General features: G+C 44.2%; 1 protein-coding gene across 8 annotated transcripts in view; it reads left to right on the top strand.

Annotated features, from left to right (window-relative positions):
• The window catches only part of HDAC8 (histone deacetylase 8), a 245,871-nt gene extending 241,581 nt beyond the window's left edge, over nt 1–4,290 (top strand). For 2 of the 8 annotated variants that reach the window (XM_055106675.2, XM_008969141.4), the window contains 2 exons: nt 3,028–3,105; nt 3,730–4,290. In XM_055106675.2, the coding sequence (XP_054962650.1) occupies nt 3,028–3,105; nt 3,730–3,752 (101 nt within the window). In that variant the 3' untranslated portion in view covers nt 3,753–4,290. The other 6 variants (XM_057301162.2, XM_003805254.4, XM_063601909.1 and 3 more) reach the window with 4 other exon arrangements.
• Nucleotides 4,291–16,296: the final 12,006 nt, after the last annotated feature.

Genomic DNA, 16,296 nt, shown 5'->3' with positions numbered 1-16,296 from the left:
GGAAACAGGAAAGCATGGATGGGGCCCATTTACGCTAAGGAGTTGGACTTCATTCATAGGTGGTAGGTCGGGAACTGCTAAAGTCTTTTTTTTTTTTTTTTTTGAAATGGTGTCTCGCTCTGTCACCCAGGCTGGAGTGCAATGGCACCATCTCGGCTCACTACAACTTCCACCTCCCAGGTTCAAGCGATTCTCCTGCCTCAGCCTCCCCAGTAGCTGGGGTTACAGGCGCGCACCACCCCGACTGGCTAATTTTTTTGTATTTTTAGTAGAGACGAGGTTTCACCATGTTGGTCAGGCTGGTCTCAAACTCCTGACCTCAGGTGATGCATCCACCTCAGCCTCCCAAAGCGCTGGGATTACAGGCATAAGCCACCACGCCCAGCCTGCTGAAGTCTTTTTGAGCAGAGAAGGAATGTGATCACAGCTAGCAATTGTGCAGGGAATAGCTCTAGAAGCAGGAGGACCAGATAAGAGGTTGTCGCAGTGACCTGAGTAACAAGAGATGTGACTAAAGCAGAGACAGTGGAACAGAAAGAAGGGGATAGATTGGAGAGACATCTTGAGGTTAGGCTTCACAACTCATAAGATGTGGAGAAGGCGTGAACTAAGAAATTAAGGATCAAAGATTATCCAGAGATTTTTTTGAGGTTAGGGGGTTGAAATACCAAAAGCATGATCCAAAAAAAGAAAAAAAATTGATAAGGAATTGGAGCTCATCAAAATCAACTTTTGCTTTACAAAAGACCCTGTTAAGGGAATGAAAAGATAAGTTACATACTGAGATAAGATATTTGCAAATCATATATCCCACAACAGATTTGTATCTAAAATATATAAAGGGCCAGGTGCAGTGGCTCACACCTGTAATCCCAGCACTTTGGGAGGCTGAGGCGGGTGGATTATTTGAGGTCAGGAGTTTGAGACCAGCTTGGCCAACATGGTGAGATCCCCTCTCTACTAAAAATACAAAAATTAGTCGAGCATGGTGGCACATGCCTGTAATCCCAGCTACTAGGGAGGCTGAGGTAGGAGAATCGCTTGAACCCAGGAGGCGGAGTTTGCAGTGAGCCGAGATCGCACCACTGCACTCCAGCCTGGGTGACAGAGTGAGACTCTGTCTCAAAAAATAAAAATAAAAAATATATATAAAGAACTTTCCAAACTCAACAGAAAAAAAAAACAATTAGGAAGTAGGCAAAAGACAAGATATGAAAAGGATATACAGTCAGCAAATGAGCACATGAAAAGATGTTCAACATCATTAGCCATTGGGAAAATGCAAATTGAGATCACAATGTGATATCACTATACATCTATCAGAATGGCCAAAATAAAAACCAACACCAGATGCCAGCAAGAATGCTGAGAAACCAGATGACTCAAACATTGCTGGAGGGAAAGTAAAATGGTACCACCAGTCTGGAAAACAGTTTGGCAATTTCTTATAAAGCTAAACATGCTACTACCATACCTCCCAGCAGTTATTCTGTTGAGCATTTGTCCCAGAAAAATGAAAACTATGTTCACACAAAAACCTGTATGTGAATGTTCATAGTGGCTTGATTCTATAGCCAAAAACTGGAAATGACTCAGGTGTCCTTCAGCAGATAAGTAGTTAAACAGATTGTGCTACATCCATACTGTGGAGTACTACTCAGCAAAAAGAAGCAACAAACTTGATACACACCACAGCTTGGATGGATCTTAAGAGCAGTATGCTGAGTGAAAAAAGCCTATCTATCTCAAAAGTTTATATACTGTATGGTTCCATTTCTATAACATTCTCAAAATGACCAAATTTTAGAGAAGGATAACAGATGAATGGTTGTCGGGACTTAGGGATGGTGAAGGAGGAGGGATGGGAATGACCGTAAAGGAGGTAGAGGAGGGAAATCTTTGTGGTGATAAAATAGTTTCGTATCTTGATTGTGGTTGAGGTTACATGAATCTACACTTGTGATTAAATGGCCTAGAATTATACACTTATACACACACAAATGAGTGCTTGTAAAACTAGTGACATATTAATAAGATCTGTGAATTGTACCAATGTCAATTTCCTGACTTGGATATTGAACAGTAATTATGTAAGATGTTAACATGTGGGGAAACCTGGGGAAGGGTGTGTAGAACCTCTCTGCACTATTTTTTTTTTTTGCAGCTTCCTGTTATTCTATAATTATTTTAAAAGTAAAAGCTAAGTACAAAAAAGGAATGAACTTCTATTGATACATGCACAAATCTGCATGAACCTCAAAGGCATTATGCTGAGTAAAAAAATAAAATAGCCTATCTTAAAAGGTTACAGACTGTTTGATTGCATTTATATGGCATTCTCAAAAAGACAACACTACAGTGATGGAGAACAGATCAGTGCTTGCTAGGTGTGGGGGAGAAAGGAAGATGTGATTGCAAAAGGATAGCACAAGGAGATTTGAGGGGTTATGGAACTCCTCTCTGTCATGAATCTATACATATGTTTAAAATCAGATCTGCACATGCACAAATGTCAATTTTACTGCAGAATAAAATTTAAAATAAAAGTAGATAGGCAAGGCCGGGCATACCTGTAATCCCAGCACTTTGGGAGGCCGAGTCGGGTGGATCACGAGATCAAGAGATCGAGACCATCCTGGCCAGCATGGTGAAACCCCATCTCTACTAAAAATACAAAAATTAGCTGGGCATGGTGGCACACACCTGTAGTCATAGTCACTCGGGAGGCTGAGGCAGGAGAATTGCTTGAACCCGGGAGATTGCAGTGAGCCGAGATTGCGCCATTGTACGACAGCCTGGGCAACAAGAGCAAAACTCCATCTCAAAAAAAAAAAAAAAAAAAAAAAAAAGATAGGCAAGTAGTTTGTTTCTGATTTGTTTCTTCTTTCCTTCCTTCCTTTCATTCGTCCATTCATTCAGCCATTTACTGAGCACCTACTATGAGTGAGGCACTGTGCAAGACTTTGGAAATCAACCAAAAGTAAGACAGCCAGGCCCTGCCCTCAGGGAGCATTGTTTCTGTTTCAGAGAAGTGGCCAATAGGGTTTGGAGCCCAGTGTTTCTACTTGGGGAAGTGTGGCAAGGCAAAGACTACGGAGGGACAAAGTGAGCAACTTTTCATTCCTAGAGCCCAGTCCGGTAGGATTTCAAATGATCACTTTTCCCTCAAAGACTCTTAGGCCTGAGATCAGAGGAAAGCCCCCAATCCGTGTTTCACAGGTACTCACAAGAGAAAATGCTAGGAGGGTTGTGCCTTGCTAAGGGAAGGAAGAAAAGTTGGGGGTGGGGAGCATGAGATTTGATGCAGTTAGTAAAGAATGAACTCTGAAAAGTGTTACGAGAGAGAGAGAGAGAGAGAGAGAGACTTAAAACAACCATTTGTTTAGCTCATGACTCTATAGATTGGCAATTGAGCTGAGTTCAGCTGGGTGGCTCTTCTGGTTCTGGCTGGATACACCCAGCATCTGCAGTCAGCTGGCTGTCAAAGGCCTCGATCACATGTCCAGTAATTGGCTGGTGGTTGCCTGGGTGACAGGGGTCTCTGGGCCATTTGTTTCTCATCATCCAGCAAGCTATTCTGGTCTTGTTCCTTATGGCGAGGTCACAGAGTTCCCAAGAGCAGCAGAGAATAAGCCCCAAAATATAAGTGCTTTTTAAAAAATAGCTCTATTGGGGTGTAATTCACATACATTACCTGACTTTGAATTTTGTTTTCTCCCCTGTTTGCAGGGAATCTGAAGCATGTGGTCTAGTTGACAGAAAGAGATCAGGTTTCCAGAACTGAGGAGTGGTGCCTATAATGAAGACAGCGTGTTTATGCAAGCAGTTTGTGGAATTTGTGACTGCAGGGGAAATTTGAAAGAAATTACTTCCTGAAAATTTCCAAGGGGCACCAAGTGGCAGCTGGCTTCCTGGGGTGAAGAGGCAGGCACCCCAGAGTCCTCAACTGGGCCTAGGGGAAGAAGGAGATATCCCACATTTAAAGTTCTTATTTAAAAAAACACACACACACAAATGAAGTTTTTAATCTTTGAAAATTATTTTTAAGCGAATTGGGGAGGGGAGTATTTTAATCATCTTAAATTAAACGGATCAGAAGCTGGATGAGAGCAGTCACCAGTTTGTAGGGCAGGAGGCAGCTGAGAGGCAGGGTTTGGGCCTCAGGACCATCCAGGTGGAGCCCTGGGAGAGAGGGTACTGATCAGCAGACTGGGAGGTGGGGAGAAGTCCACTGGTGTTGTTTTAGTGTTATATATCTTTGGTTTTTTTAATAAAATCTTTGAAAACCTACTTCTTTGTCCCGTTGTCTTCATTGTAAAGCGCCACTGACAGCACACACAGTTCTGAACTTTTCTTCTCGCTGAAGTGTCAAGAATAACCCTGTTCCTTCCAATCTCTACTCTGGCCCGGCTTGAGAGTCTGACCTCACTGGGGAACTAGTGTGTCCCTAGCCCAAGTTCTTGGGACAGAAGGCCAAGCTCTGTGTTGCACTGGGGCTGTCCATGGTGGGGTAGGAATACTGGCACTGCAGTCATGGAGAGGGGCTTATTGGCACCCTGGGGAGGAGCTGTCCCTGTCCAGGGAGTGATTTAAGGGATGGAAAAGGCGTGTTGGCATGTCAGATCCAAGAGGAGCACTTCCATGGATAGAAAGGATGCTTCCCAGTAGACAATTGGCACATAATGAAAAGGGGAGGAAGTTGTAATGTGTGGTGTTACTGCAACCTCTGGGGAGTTGGCAACATGGAAAAATGGGGATGGGGGATAATGGGAGAGATGAGGAAGAGACAACTAAATGTCATGATATTGTAATTTTATTTACCAAATATTTACAAAGCTCCTTCAACTAACTACTGGGAGCGGGATGGCAGACAAGCACATAGCCCCATCCATCCTGGCTGTCTAGGAATTCCCAGACAAGGCAAGGGAGGAGAAAAAGAAGCAGATCCCAACATGTTTCCAGCTCTGTTATCAACATGAGCTCAGAGCTGTGGGAGCACATTTCTACTTTTCAGTATTTTCCAAATTTTCTGTAGTGGGCACATTTTACTTTAATAATAGAAAAAAATAAATACATAAACCCCAAAAAAAAAAAAAAGAAACAATTGATCCGCGGGGAGTTAGGGGGTAGTTACAGATCAAAGTCAGTTCAAGACACCCACTGAGGAAGACTTTGTGCTCAGGCCCTGGGGCTGTTCTAATTGCCTGGAAGACCGATCAGTGGGGGCGGTGGCGGGGAGGGGGATGCGGGGGAGGGGGATGCTTTTTAGATCAGTTGGCTTGAGGGTGGGGCAAATTTGTCCCCACCATAAGCCTGCCTGTCTTACCTTTAGGAAATTGCTGCTGACCCCGCCACCACCCACCCCTTGTGTCTGCAAGGGACCAGCCACAATAACTATAACAACAATGGCAAAGCAAGCATGGGCATATGCCCCATTTTACAGATCATTTTCACTTGTACGTCACTGTCCACCCTGCTAGTGGGTATTATCATCCCCACTCTATAGATTAGAAAATTGAGGCTAAGAATGATGAAGTAACATGCCCCTTTTTAAGTGGCAGAGCCAGGAAGAAAAACCCGGCTGGAACTGCAAATTCCCTTACTTTTTCCACTGTCCCACACTAGTGCCACTAGAATATTTTTAAACTGTGACTTTGAAGTAAACAACTTTCTTACTGCTTCCAAAGCCCAAGCTGGACCAAGCCACATGCTGCTTCTGGGCCCTCACCACACAGTAGCATTCATTCGTTTGTGTGCTTTTCAGCAAGTTGCTTGACCTTTCTGGGTCTGTTTCCATACCCATAAAATGGGGTGAATAATTCTTGCACCTCATGGGCTATTGTGAGTGGCTGATGAATTATCAAAGATGAAAGCACTTTGAAAAGCGTGTAAAGTATTCTGGACAGGAGGGCCTGCCTTGGAAATGGTCCAGGGAAGGCTCACCTCTGAGGAAAACCCAGTGCTTATAGGAAACCCACCAGCCCCCTCTGTCTCCAGGGCACTCACAAGGGCCAAAGAGACCAAGAAAGAAGTGTAGACTATGTCTCCAACTCAAGGGGTAAGAAAATAACCACTTAAAAAGGAATATCGATATCGGATATGCATATATGTGCATAAAACACCTTTGGGAAAATACACAAGGAACTGGGACACCTCAGTTGCCTCTGGGCAAGGGAACCAGATGGCAAGCGGCAGAGTGAGGGCGACCTGCACTCAGTTCCTTTTTGTACCTTTTGATTTTTGAACCATGTGAATGTATTACCTGGTCCCAAAAAAGTTAATACATAACATTTTTTTTTAAGTCAATGGAAAATTCCCACCAGTTTACCTTTGGGGAGGGTGGATCTGCCTCTGCTGCATTCAATGTTAGCTGTCACAGAGACAGCAGTAGTATATTTCCAATTATATATTTAAAAGACTCTAAGGCAGAAAGACTTCTTTATAAGAAAATCAAATATTGTCATTCAACAAAAAAAAGGAAAAAGAGGAAGAGGAGAAGGAAAAGAAGGAGGAAGAGAAAAGCAGAAAAATGAAAGAAAACAACCACGTAAACAGTGTGTTTTGACATCTCTAAGCCCCTATACAGAAAGCTCCTGCAGCTCCTCCTTCTCTGCATTTGCCAGGGGCAGATCCCCAAACCTCCTGCTCAGTGCTGGGCCCAAAGCCGACCGGTAGTGCCTTGGCATGCAACATAACACACTTCAGCCTCAGACTGCCTGAGTTTAAGCCTCTCCCTTCACTTACTAGCTGTGTGACCTTGGCCAAGTAACTCCCTCTCTCTGAGCCTTAGTCTTATTGTCTATCAAATGGCGACACTTACCTGTACCTACCTCATGGGGGTGGTTGCGAGGGACCAAAGAGATAATGCAGAAAAGCATGTAGTAGAGCGCATGTTATATATTAGTAGTAGACACTGTTCTTGCCCTAAATGTGAACACGCTGTGGGTAAGGAAACTTCCTGGGGTTCCCTGGCTTCAGGAATTAGGGAAATAGTATGCAAATTTGTGTGACTGTACATATGTACATTTTTCTGGGGCACAGAGCCATAGCTATTATCAGAGTCTCAACACTCAAAGGAGTTTTGTGATTACAAAAAGGATGAGATCTACAGACGTAGAGGTAAAGACAGACATAAATAGAGCTGTCTAAGGCAGGGGCCCCTCACCTCATGATCTATGCACACGCTAGTCCTGCTTGGAATGCCCCAATCTTCCCTAGACTGGCTCCTTCTCCTCATTCAGTTGTCCGACTCAATTAAATACCCTAGGGCCGGGCCCGGAGGCTCACATCAGTAATCCCAACACTTTGAGAAGCCGAGCTGGGAGGATTGCTTGAGCCCAGGAGTTCCATACCAGCCTGGCCGACGTGGCAAAACCCCATCTCTACTAAAAATACAAAAATGAGCTAGGCGTGGTGGCACATGCCTGTAGTACCAACTACTCAGGAGGCTGAGGCAGGAGGATGCCTTGAGCCCTGGAGGTTGAGGCAGCAGTGAGCCATGATTGCACCACTGCACTCCAGCCTGGGCAACAGAGCAAGACCCTGTCTCAAATAATAATAATAATATGGCTGGGTGTGGTGGCTCATGCCTGTAATCCCAACACTTTGGGAGGCAGAGGTTGGCCATTCACCTGAGGTCAGGACTTCGAGACCAACCTGGCCAACATGGCAAAACCCCGTCTTTACTAAAAATACAAAAAAATTAGCCAGACTTGGTGGCGCATGCTTGTAATCCCAGCTACTCAGGAAACTGAGGCAGGAAAATCGCTTGAACCCACGAGATGGAGGTTGCAGTGAGCCAAGATTGTGTCACTGCACTCCAGCCTGGGTGACAGAGTGAGACTCTGTCTTAAAAAAAATTTTTAAAAAAAGCCGGGTGCGGTGGCTCATGCCTGTAATCCCAGCACTTTGGGAGGCCGAGGCAGGTGGATCACCTGAGGTCAGGAGTTCAAGACCAGCCTGGCCAACATGGTGAAACCCCGTCTCTACTAAAAATACAAAAATTAGCTGGGTGTGATGGCGCATGCCTGTAATCCGAGCCACTCAGGAGGCTGAGGAAGGAGAATCGCTTGAACCCAGGAGGTGGAGGTCGCAGTGAGCCAAGATCCGCGCCACTGCACTCCAGCCTGCTCGACGGGAGCAAGACTCCATCTCAAAAAAAAATAAATTAAATAAATAAATAAGTTATAATAATAATACTGTGACCACCCTACCCTAACTAAAGTAGCCATCTTGTCCTGGCAATCCCCAGATACCATCTATCATTTATCATTCTCTATTTCTGTCTCCTCTTCTCCTCTCTCTCTCTCTTTTTTTTTTTTTTTTTTGAGATGGAGTCTCACTCTGTCGCCCAGGCTGGAGTGCAGTGGCACAGTCTCCGCTCACTGCAAGCTCCGCCTCCCCCAGGTTCACGCCATTCTCCTGCCTCAGCCTCCCGAGTAGCTGGGACTACAGGCGCCCGCCACCACGCCTGGCTAATTTTTTGTATTTTTAGTAGAGACGGGGTTTCACCATGTTAGCCAGGATGGTCTCGATCTCCTGACCTCGTGATCCGCCCGCCTCGGCCTCCCAAAGTGCTGGGATTACAGGTGTGAGCCACCGCACCCAGTCTCCTCTCTCTCTCTCTCTCTCTCAATACATACTTAGAGAATGGTAGAACTATGTAATAAGACAAAGCAATGCCTTATTCTGGGTATTATTAACACAGAGGAGGAGACAAGCAATCTAGACTGGGGCAACAATGAAGGCTACAAGCAGGCGGTGACACTCAAGTTGAATCTTGGGCCAGGCATGGGAGGAGGCATTCCAGGCAAAGGGACTGGAATACATGAAGGCAAGAAGGCACAGGAAATTTAGGGAAGCAATAAGCAGCTTGATGTTGCTGGAACACAGGATATTTGACGGTATCCAAGCAAACCAACTGTAAAAAGATGTTATTAAAACAATGAGGGAGCATTGAACAGGTTATGTTAAGAAATTATTGATAATTTTGTTAAGTACAATAACAGCATGGTGGTTATATACACATATATTTTATATCCTCATCTTATAGAGAGATAAAGAGAAGTATTTATAGATGAACTGTATCTGGATACTCCAGAGGAGGAAAATGTATATGGAGGGTGGGGAGGGAGGGGGACATGGGTAAAACAAAATTTGAAAATGTTGATCACTGTTAAAGTGGATTGAATGAATATATGGGAGTTGATTATATAGTCTCTCTGGTTTTGTGGTTTTTCAATTTTCATAATAAAACATTAAAATCTATATTGGTGAGTTGCTGCAAGTAAAGATAGCAGGGACCAGATCACAAAGGGCTTCCTGTGCCAGGTTGGGGGGCTGGGCTTGAGCCTGCAGGTAAGGAAGCCATCAGAGTTTTAAGCCAAGGAGTGGTCTGATCAGATTTGCATTCTGAAAAGCTCGCTCTGGCTACTGTGTGGACAAAAAAATAAATAAATAATAAGGAGCCTGGTAAGGCCCAGCTCCAAAGTGACTGCCTGTGAGAAGCCTCTATTTACCTCAGATGGAGTCCTGGCACCTTCCTCCTTTGGCCCACTATGCCTTTCTCCTAACCACTTACTTGGTAAGAGAATGTGTGTGTGTGTTTGTGTGTGTGTGTGTGTGTGTGTGTGTAATGAAATATTTCCCCTCAATATATGCTTCAGGTAAAAACTTTCAGATAATACAGATAATGGTTCCCTCATATCCCTATACTTCAGTAATAACCACTATTGGCAATTTAGTGTTTTTCTTTCCAGACTTTTTTTCATTTGCTCCATAAATATTATTGAGCACCTACTATGTGCCATGCAGTGTGCCAGGCACTAGGGTTACATCTGTGTACAAACAGACAACGATCTCTGTCTCAATGGAGCTGGCATTATGCATATATGACCATTTGACTTTTATGTAAATGAAATGAAACTGTTCTGCAACCTGATTTTTCTTTCACTTAATTATACACCGTGGACAGCTTTCCATATCAATCTAGAAACAGCTACTTTATTCATCTTCCATTATAACATATGCCAGACATACCAAAAAGGAAGGCACACCTGATGCTTGAAATGATCCTATTATATGGATGCTTCAAAATTTGTTTAACCTGTCCCCTATTGCTCAACATACAGAATTTTCTCAATTTTCCTTACAAATAAAAACACTGCACAACAACAACCACTAGAGCTAATAAATGAATTCAGCAAAGTAGCAGGGTACAAGGTTAACAAAAAAAATCCATTGTGTTTCTATACATCAACAATGAATAATCCGAAAAGGAAATTTAAAAAACGGTTCTGGCCAGGCGCGGTGGCTCACGCCTATAATCCCAGCACTTTGGGAGGCTGAGGTGGGCAGATCACGAGGTCAGGAGATCAAGACCATCCTGGCTAACACGGTGAAACCCCGTCTCTACTAAAAATACAAAAAATTAGCCAGGCGTGGTGGCATGCACCTGTAGTCCCAGCTACTCGGGAGGCTGACGCAGGAGAATCACTTGAACTCAGGAGGCAGAGGTTGCAGTGAGCCAAGATCACACCACTGCACTCCAGCCTGGGCAACAGAGTGAGACTCCATCTCAAAAAAAAAAAAAAAAAGAAAGAAAGAAAAAGAAAACAGTTATATTTACAATAACATCCAAAAGAATAAAATATTTAGGAATAAACTTAGCCAAGGAGGCAAAAAACTTGCACACTGAAACTATAAAATGTTGTTGAGAGAAATTAAACAAAGCACAGATAAATGGAAAAACGTGTTCATAGATTGAAAGACTTAATGTTGTATGGTGTCAATACTACTCAAAACGATCTACAGGTTGAAAGCAATTCCTATGAAAATCCCAAAGACTTTTTTGCAGACATAGAAAAATCCATCCTGAAATTCATATGGAGTTTCCAGAGACCCCAAATAGTAAAAACATCTCGAAAAAGAAGAACAAAGTTGGAGGACTCATGATTCCCTATTTCAAAACTTACCACAAAGCTATAGTAATCAAAACATTGTGTTACTGGCATAAGTACAGACATATAGGTACAATGGAACAGAATTGAAAGTACAGAAATACACCTATGGTCAATTGATTTTGGACAGAGATGCCAAGTCCATTCAATGGGGAAAAAGAAGTCTCTTTAACAAATTTTGCTGAGACAACTGGATTTCAACATGCAAAAGAATGAAGTTACCCGGGCTTGGTGGCATGCACCTGTAATCCCAGCTACTCGTGAGGCTGAGGCAGGAGAATCACTTGAATCTGGGAGGGGGAGGTTGCAGTGAGCCAAGATCGTGCCACTGCATTCCAGCCTGGGCGACAGAGCGAGACTCCATCTAGGAAAAATAAAAAAAAAGAATGAAGTTGAAACTCTATCTCATACTATACACAAAAATGAGTTCAAAATGGATCAAAGACCTAAATGTATGAGATAAACTATGAAATGCTTAGAAGAAAACATGGGGGTAGATCACGACCTTGGATTTGGTAATGGATTCTTAGCTATGACATCAACAGCACGAGCAACAAAAGGAGAAATAGATAAATTAGCCTTCCAGGTGTGGTGGCTCACGCCTGTAATCCCAGCATTTTTGGTGGCTGAGGTAGGCAGATCACCAGAGGTCAGGAGTTCAAGACCAGCCTGTCCAACCTGGTGAGACCCCCCCCATCTCTACTAAAAATACAAAAAATTAGCCAGGCGTGGTAGTGCACGCCTGTAATCCCAGCTACTCAGGAGGCTGAGTCAGGAGAATCGCTTGAACCTGGGAAGCAGAGGTTGTAGTGAGCCGAGATTGTGTCACTGCACTCCAGCCTGGGCAACAGAATGAGACTCTGTCTCAAAAGAAAAAAATAGATAAATTAGACTTCATCAAAGTTAAAAACTTTTTTGCTGCAGCGAACATTATCAAGAAAGTGAAAGAGGCCAGCACTTCTGGAGTCCAAGGCAGGAGGATCTCTTGAGTCCAGGATTTCAAGATCAGCCTGGTCAACATAGCAAGACCCTGTCTCTACAAAAAAATTAAAAAATAAAATTAGCCAGGCTTGGTGGCCTGCGTCTGTAGTCCCAGCCGCTCAGGAGGCTGAGGCAGGAGGATCGCTTGAGCCCAGGAGGTCGAGGCTGTACTGAGCCATGATCACGCCACTGCACTCCAGAGCCCGGGCAACAGAGTAAGACACTGTCTTAAAAAAAAAAAAAAGGCAAAGAACTTGATTAGACATTTCTGCAAAGAAGATATTCAAATGGGCAAGAAGCACACGAAAAGATGCTCAACATCATTAGTCATTTGGGAACTGCAAATCAAAACCGCAATCACTTGTCAGTTTATACCTATTTGGATCACTATAATCAAAGATAGAAAATAACAAGTGTTGATGAGCATGTACAAAAACTGGAATCCTTGTACCTTGGTGTGGGAATGTAAAATGGTGCAGCCGCAGTGGGAAACAGTTTGGTGGCTACTCAACAAGTGAAACATGGAATTACCATATGACCCAGCAATTACACTCCTAGCTATATATCCAAAAGAATTGAAAACAGGTATTCAAAGAAATATTTGTATATGAATGTTTATCACAGCACTATTCACAATAGCCAAAAGGTAGTGAAATAAATGCCACAATATTCTAATAAATGCCCATCAGTGGATGAATGGATAAACCAATTGTGACATGTGCATACAAGGGATATTATTCAGCCTTAAAAGGGAATGAAGCACTGATACTTGATACAATACTTAGAAACATTACGCTAAGTGAAAGAAACCAGACATAAAAGGTCACGTATTGTATGGTTCTATTTACTTGAAACCCCCGGAATAAGCAAATTCATAAAGACAGCAGATTGGTTGTTACCAGGGCCTGGGCAGAGGGGAAAATTGGGAGTAACTGCTTAAAGGGTACAGGTTTTGTTTTGGAGTAATGAAAATGTTTTGGAACCAGATAGCAATGGTGATTACACAACATTGTGAATGTACCAAATGCCACTGAATTTTCACTTCAAAATGGTTAATTTACTTTTTTATGTTTTAATTGATATATAAAAGTTGTACATATTTTGGAGGTACGTGTGATATTTTGATAGCTGTATACAATGTGTAATGATCAAATTAGGGGAACTGGAACATCCATCACCTCAAACATTTATTTTTTGTCTATATTGGGTAAAACTGTTAAATTTCCATTGTGCGCAATTCACCTCAAAAAAATTGCAACGAAGATCCTCTTACCTATACCCTTGCACATTTGTTGCATTATTTCCTCATGATAAATTTGTAGAAGTGAAACTGCTGGATCAAAGGGCATGTAACATAAAACAAACAAAAGAGATTATAGGTTTTGATTCCCAGAGGTGTTGTCCCAATTCACAGTCCCACTAAAGCTGTGTGAATGTGGCTGCCCCCACACCCTCCCTACAACTTCATCTTTTCCCACCTAAAAAGTAAAACTATCTCATTGTTTGAATTTTCATTTTTTTTGTTTTATTAGTGAGATTGGGCATGTTTCAGATGCTTAATAGTAAGTTATTATTTAGTTACCTGTCTCTTTGACAACACTCATTGACTTTTCCCATCTCTTCAGGTCCAGCACTCATGACAGGCATGTAGTAGGACCTCAGTAAATGCTGGGAGGAATTAAAGGGAATAGCAGTGACTATGAGCCCATCTTAATTTTCCCAGAGGCTCAGGCTAGCGCTAGACATACAGTGCAATCCTAACGTATCTTCCCCCAAAAGCTACCTAAATACCTTTTGAAATTCCCTGTGGGGGCTGGGTGTGGTGGCTCAGGCCTGTAATCCCAGTACTTTGGGAGGCCGAGGCGGGCGGATCATGAGGTCAAGAGTTCGAGACCAGCCTGGCCTACACAGTGAAACCCCATCTCTACTAAAAATACAAAAAATTAGCCAGGCATGGTGGCAGGTACCTGTAATCCCAGCTACTCAGGAGGCTGAGGCAGGAGAGTGGTGTGAACCTGGGAGGCGGAGGCTACAGTGAGCCGAGATCACACCATTGCACTCCAGCTCGGGCGACAGTGCAAGACTCCATCTCAAAAACAAAACAACAACAAAAAAAAATTCCCTGTTGGGAGTCACACTGTGGGCAGCATGGAGGGCATGGGTTTGCACAACCTGAAAGTGAAGATAAAGGTAGAATAAGGGTGGGAATGAGGGGTGAGGTGGGGATTGGTACTAATGTGCACATATGTATGTGAAAGGAGACAGGCTGAAGAGAAACCACAAAATCACAGCTGTAGACTGGTGGGGACAGTGGATGGGTACTGCCATTTCTTAGGCCTACTAATGCCCTGTATTCAGCACTTTTCATCTGCCCTTCCTCCCCTCCACACTGTGGCCATCCTTTCTGGGCCACTCCACTCCCAGGCTGGTAGGCACCGCTCACTACTCTGCAGCTTTCCTGCCAGACTGGAATGCTTCCTCCAAAGGCGCCCACCAGTTAGCCCCATAGCACGGTCCTGGGGTTACCAGAGACTTAAAAGGATAGGGGGTATAGTAGCTCATTCCTATAATCCCAGCACTTTGGGAGACCGACACGGGAGAATTGTTTGAGCCCAGGAATTCAAGACCAGCCTGGGCAACATAGCAAGACCCATCTCTACAAAAAAAAAATTAAAATATATTAGCCAGGTATGGTGGCACATGCTTGTAGTCCCAGCTACTCGAGAGGCTGAGGTGGGAGAATCCTTTTGCCCAGGAGGTCAGGCTGTGGTGAGCCATGATCACAACACTACACTCCAGCCTGGGCGATGGAGCGAGACCGTGTCTCAAAAAACAAAATGCCTGCTCTCATGGAGTGTTTACTCTAGTTGGAGAGACAGAGAATAAATACAATATGGCAAGCAGTGGTAAGTACTATGGAGAAAATCAAACAAGATAAAAGTTGAGTGGGACAGGGCTATTTTAGAAAGGGTGCCCAGGGAAGGCCCATTTGAGGAGGTGACAGTGAGCAAAAACCTGAACAGCTAGCCAGGTGGCCATCAGGGAAAGAGTGTCCCAGCCAGAGGGAACAGCAAATGCAAAGAGCCTGAGACAGGAACTGTCTTGTCATATCCAAGAAATGGCAAGGCCAATGTGCATGAAGCTGAGGGAATGAGGGTAGAGTAGGAGAAAATGAGTGTAGAGAAGCAGGAAGGATCAAGTGACATGGGCCACTGTAAGAACTTTGGCTTTTACCCTGTATGGGATGGAGAGCCATTCGAGGCTCCTGAGCAGAGGGGACAGGACCCCTCTGGCTGCTGTGTGAGGAATAGGGGCCTGAGGCTAGAGAGCTGGTCAGAGGGTGACTGCAGGGAAGAGATGAGAGTGACTCAGCCCAGGGTTGTGGCTATAGAAGTGGTGAGGAGTGGTTTGGATTTTGGCTGCATTTAAAAAAATTTTTTAGAGACAGGGTCTCGCTCTGTCACCCAGGCTGGGGTGCAGTGGTGTGATCATAGCTCACTGTAACCTTGAACTCTTGGGCTCAAGTGTTTCTTTTTCCTCAGCCCCTTGAGTAGCTAGGACTACAGGCAAGAGCCACTGTGCCTTGCTGATTCTTTTATTTTTATTTTTTACAACCCAGGTCTTGCTACATTGCCCAGGCTGGTCTCCAACTCCTGGCCTTGAGCAATCCTCCTGCCTCAGCCTCCCTAAGTATTAGGATTACAGAAGTAAGCCACTGCACCTGGCCTCTGGCTGTATTTCAGAAACAGCCGACAGAATTTGTTCATCAGTTGGATCTAGGGGGAGAGAGAAAGAAAAAGATGAAAGCAAGGTTTTGGGCCTGAGAAACTGGGTGAACAGAGGTGCCGTTTACTGAGTTTGGGAAAATGTGCAGGGAAACAGGGGGCTCAAGAGCCCTTATGGGGCCATGTTCAGGGCAGAGACCTGGGAGCCCTCCAGGAAGCCTAGGGCTGGCTCGCTTGCTCACTGGTGGAGATGGAAGATGGAGAGAGAAAGTCAAGGCAATGAGCATGCTTTACTGAGTAACTGTCTGTACCAGACTCCACGCTTATCTGCCCACATCATCTTTAGTGACCACAATATAAAGGCTGAATTTCTTAACGTGGCATCCAAGTCTGGCTCCTGCAACCTCACAGATCCCATCCTGTGCTGTTTCCCAGCTCCCATCAGCACCTTTGCCCATGCTGTCCCCAATACCTGGAGAATGCTGATCCTCAGCTCAGATGTCACCTATCTCCCACTTCATTTTAAGGTCTGCTTTTCTATCTCCCCCACTATATTGGGAACTCCTTGAGGGTTGAGGTGGTGCCTTGGTCCCTCTGAGGCCTCGGTGACTGAAGAAGGGCCATGTAGGGGC

Source organism: Pan paniscus, chromosome X, assembly GCF_029289425.2.
Source record: "Pan paniscus chromosome X, NHGRI_mPanPan1-v2.0_pri, whole genome shotgun sequence".
Classification (NCBI taxonomy): Eukaryota; Metazoa; Chordata; class Mammalia; order Primates; family Hominidae; genus Pan; species Pan paniscus.
The sequence above is the reverse complement of the archived record's forward strand: the minus strand, read 5'-3'. Positions and strand labels throughout refer to the sequence as shown.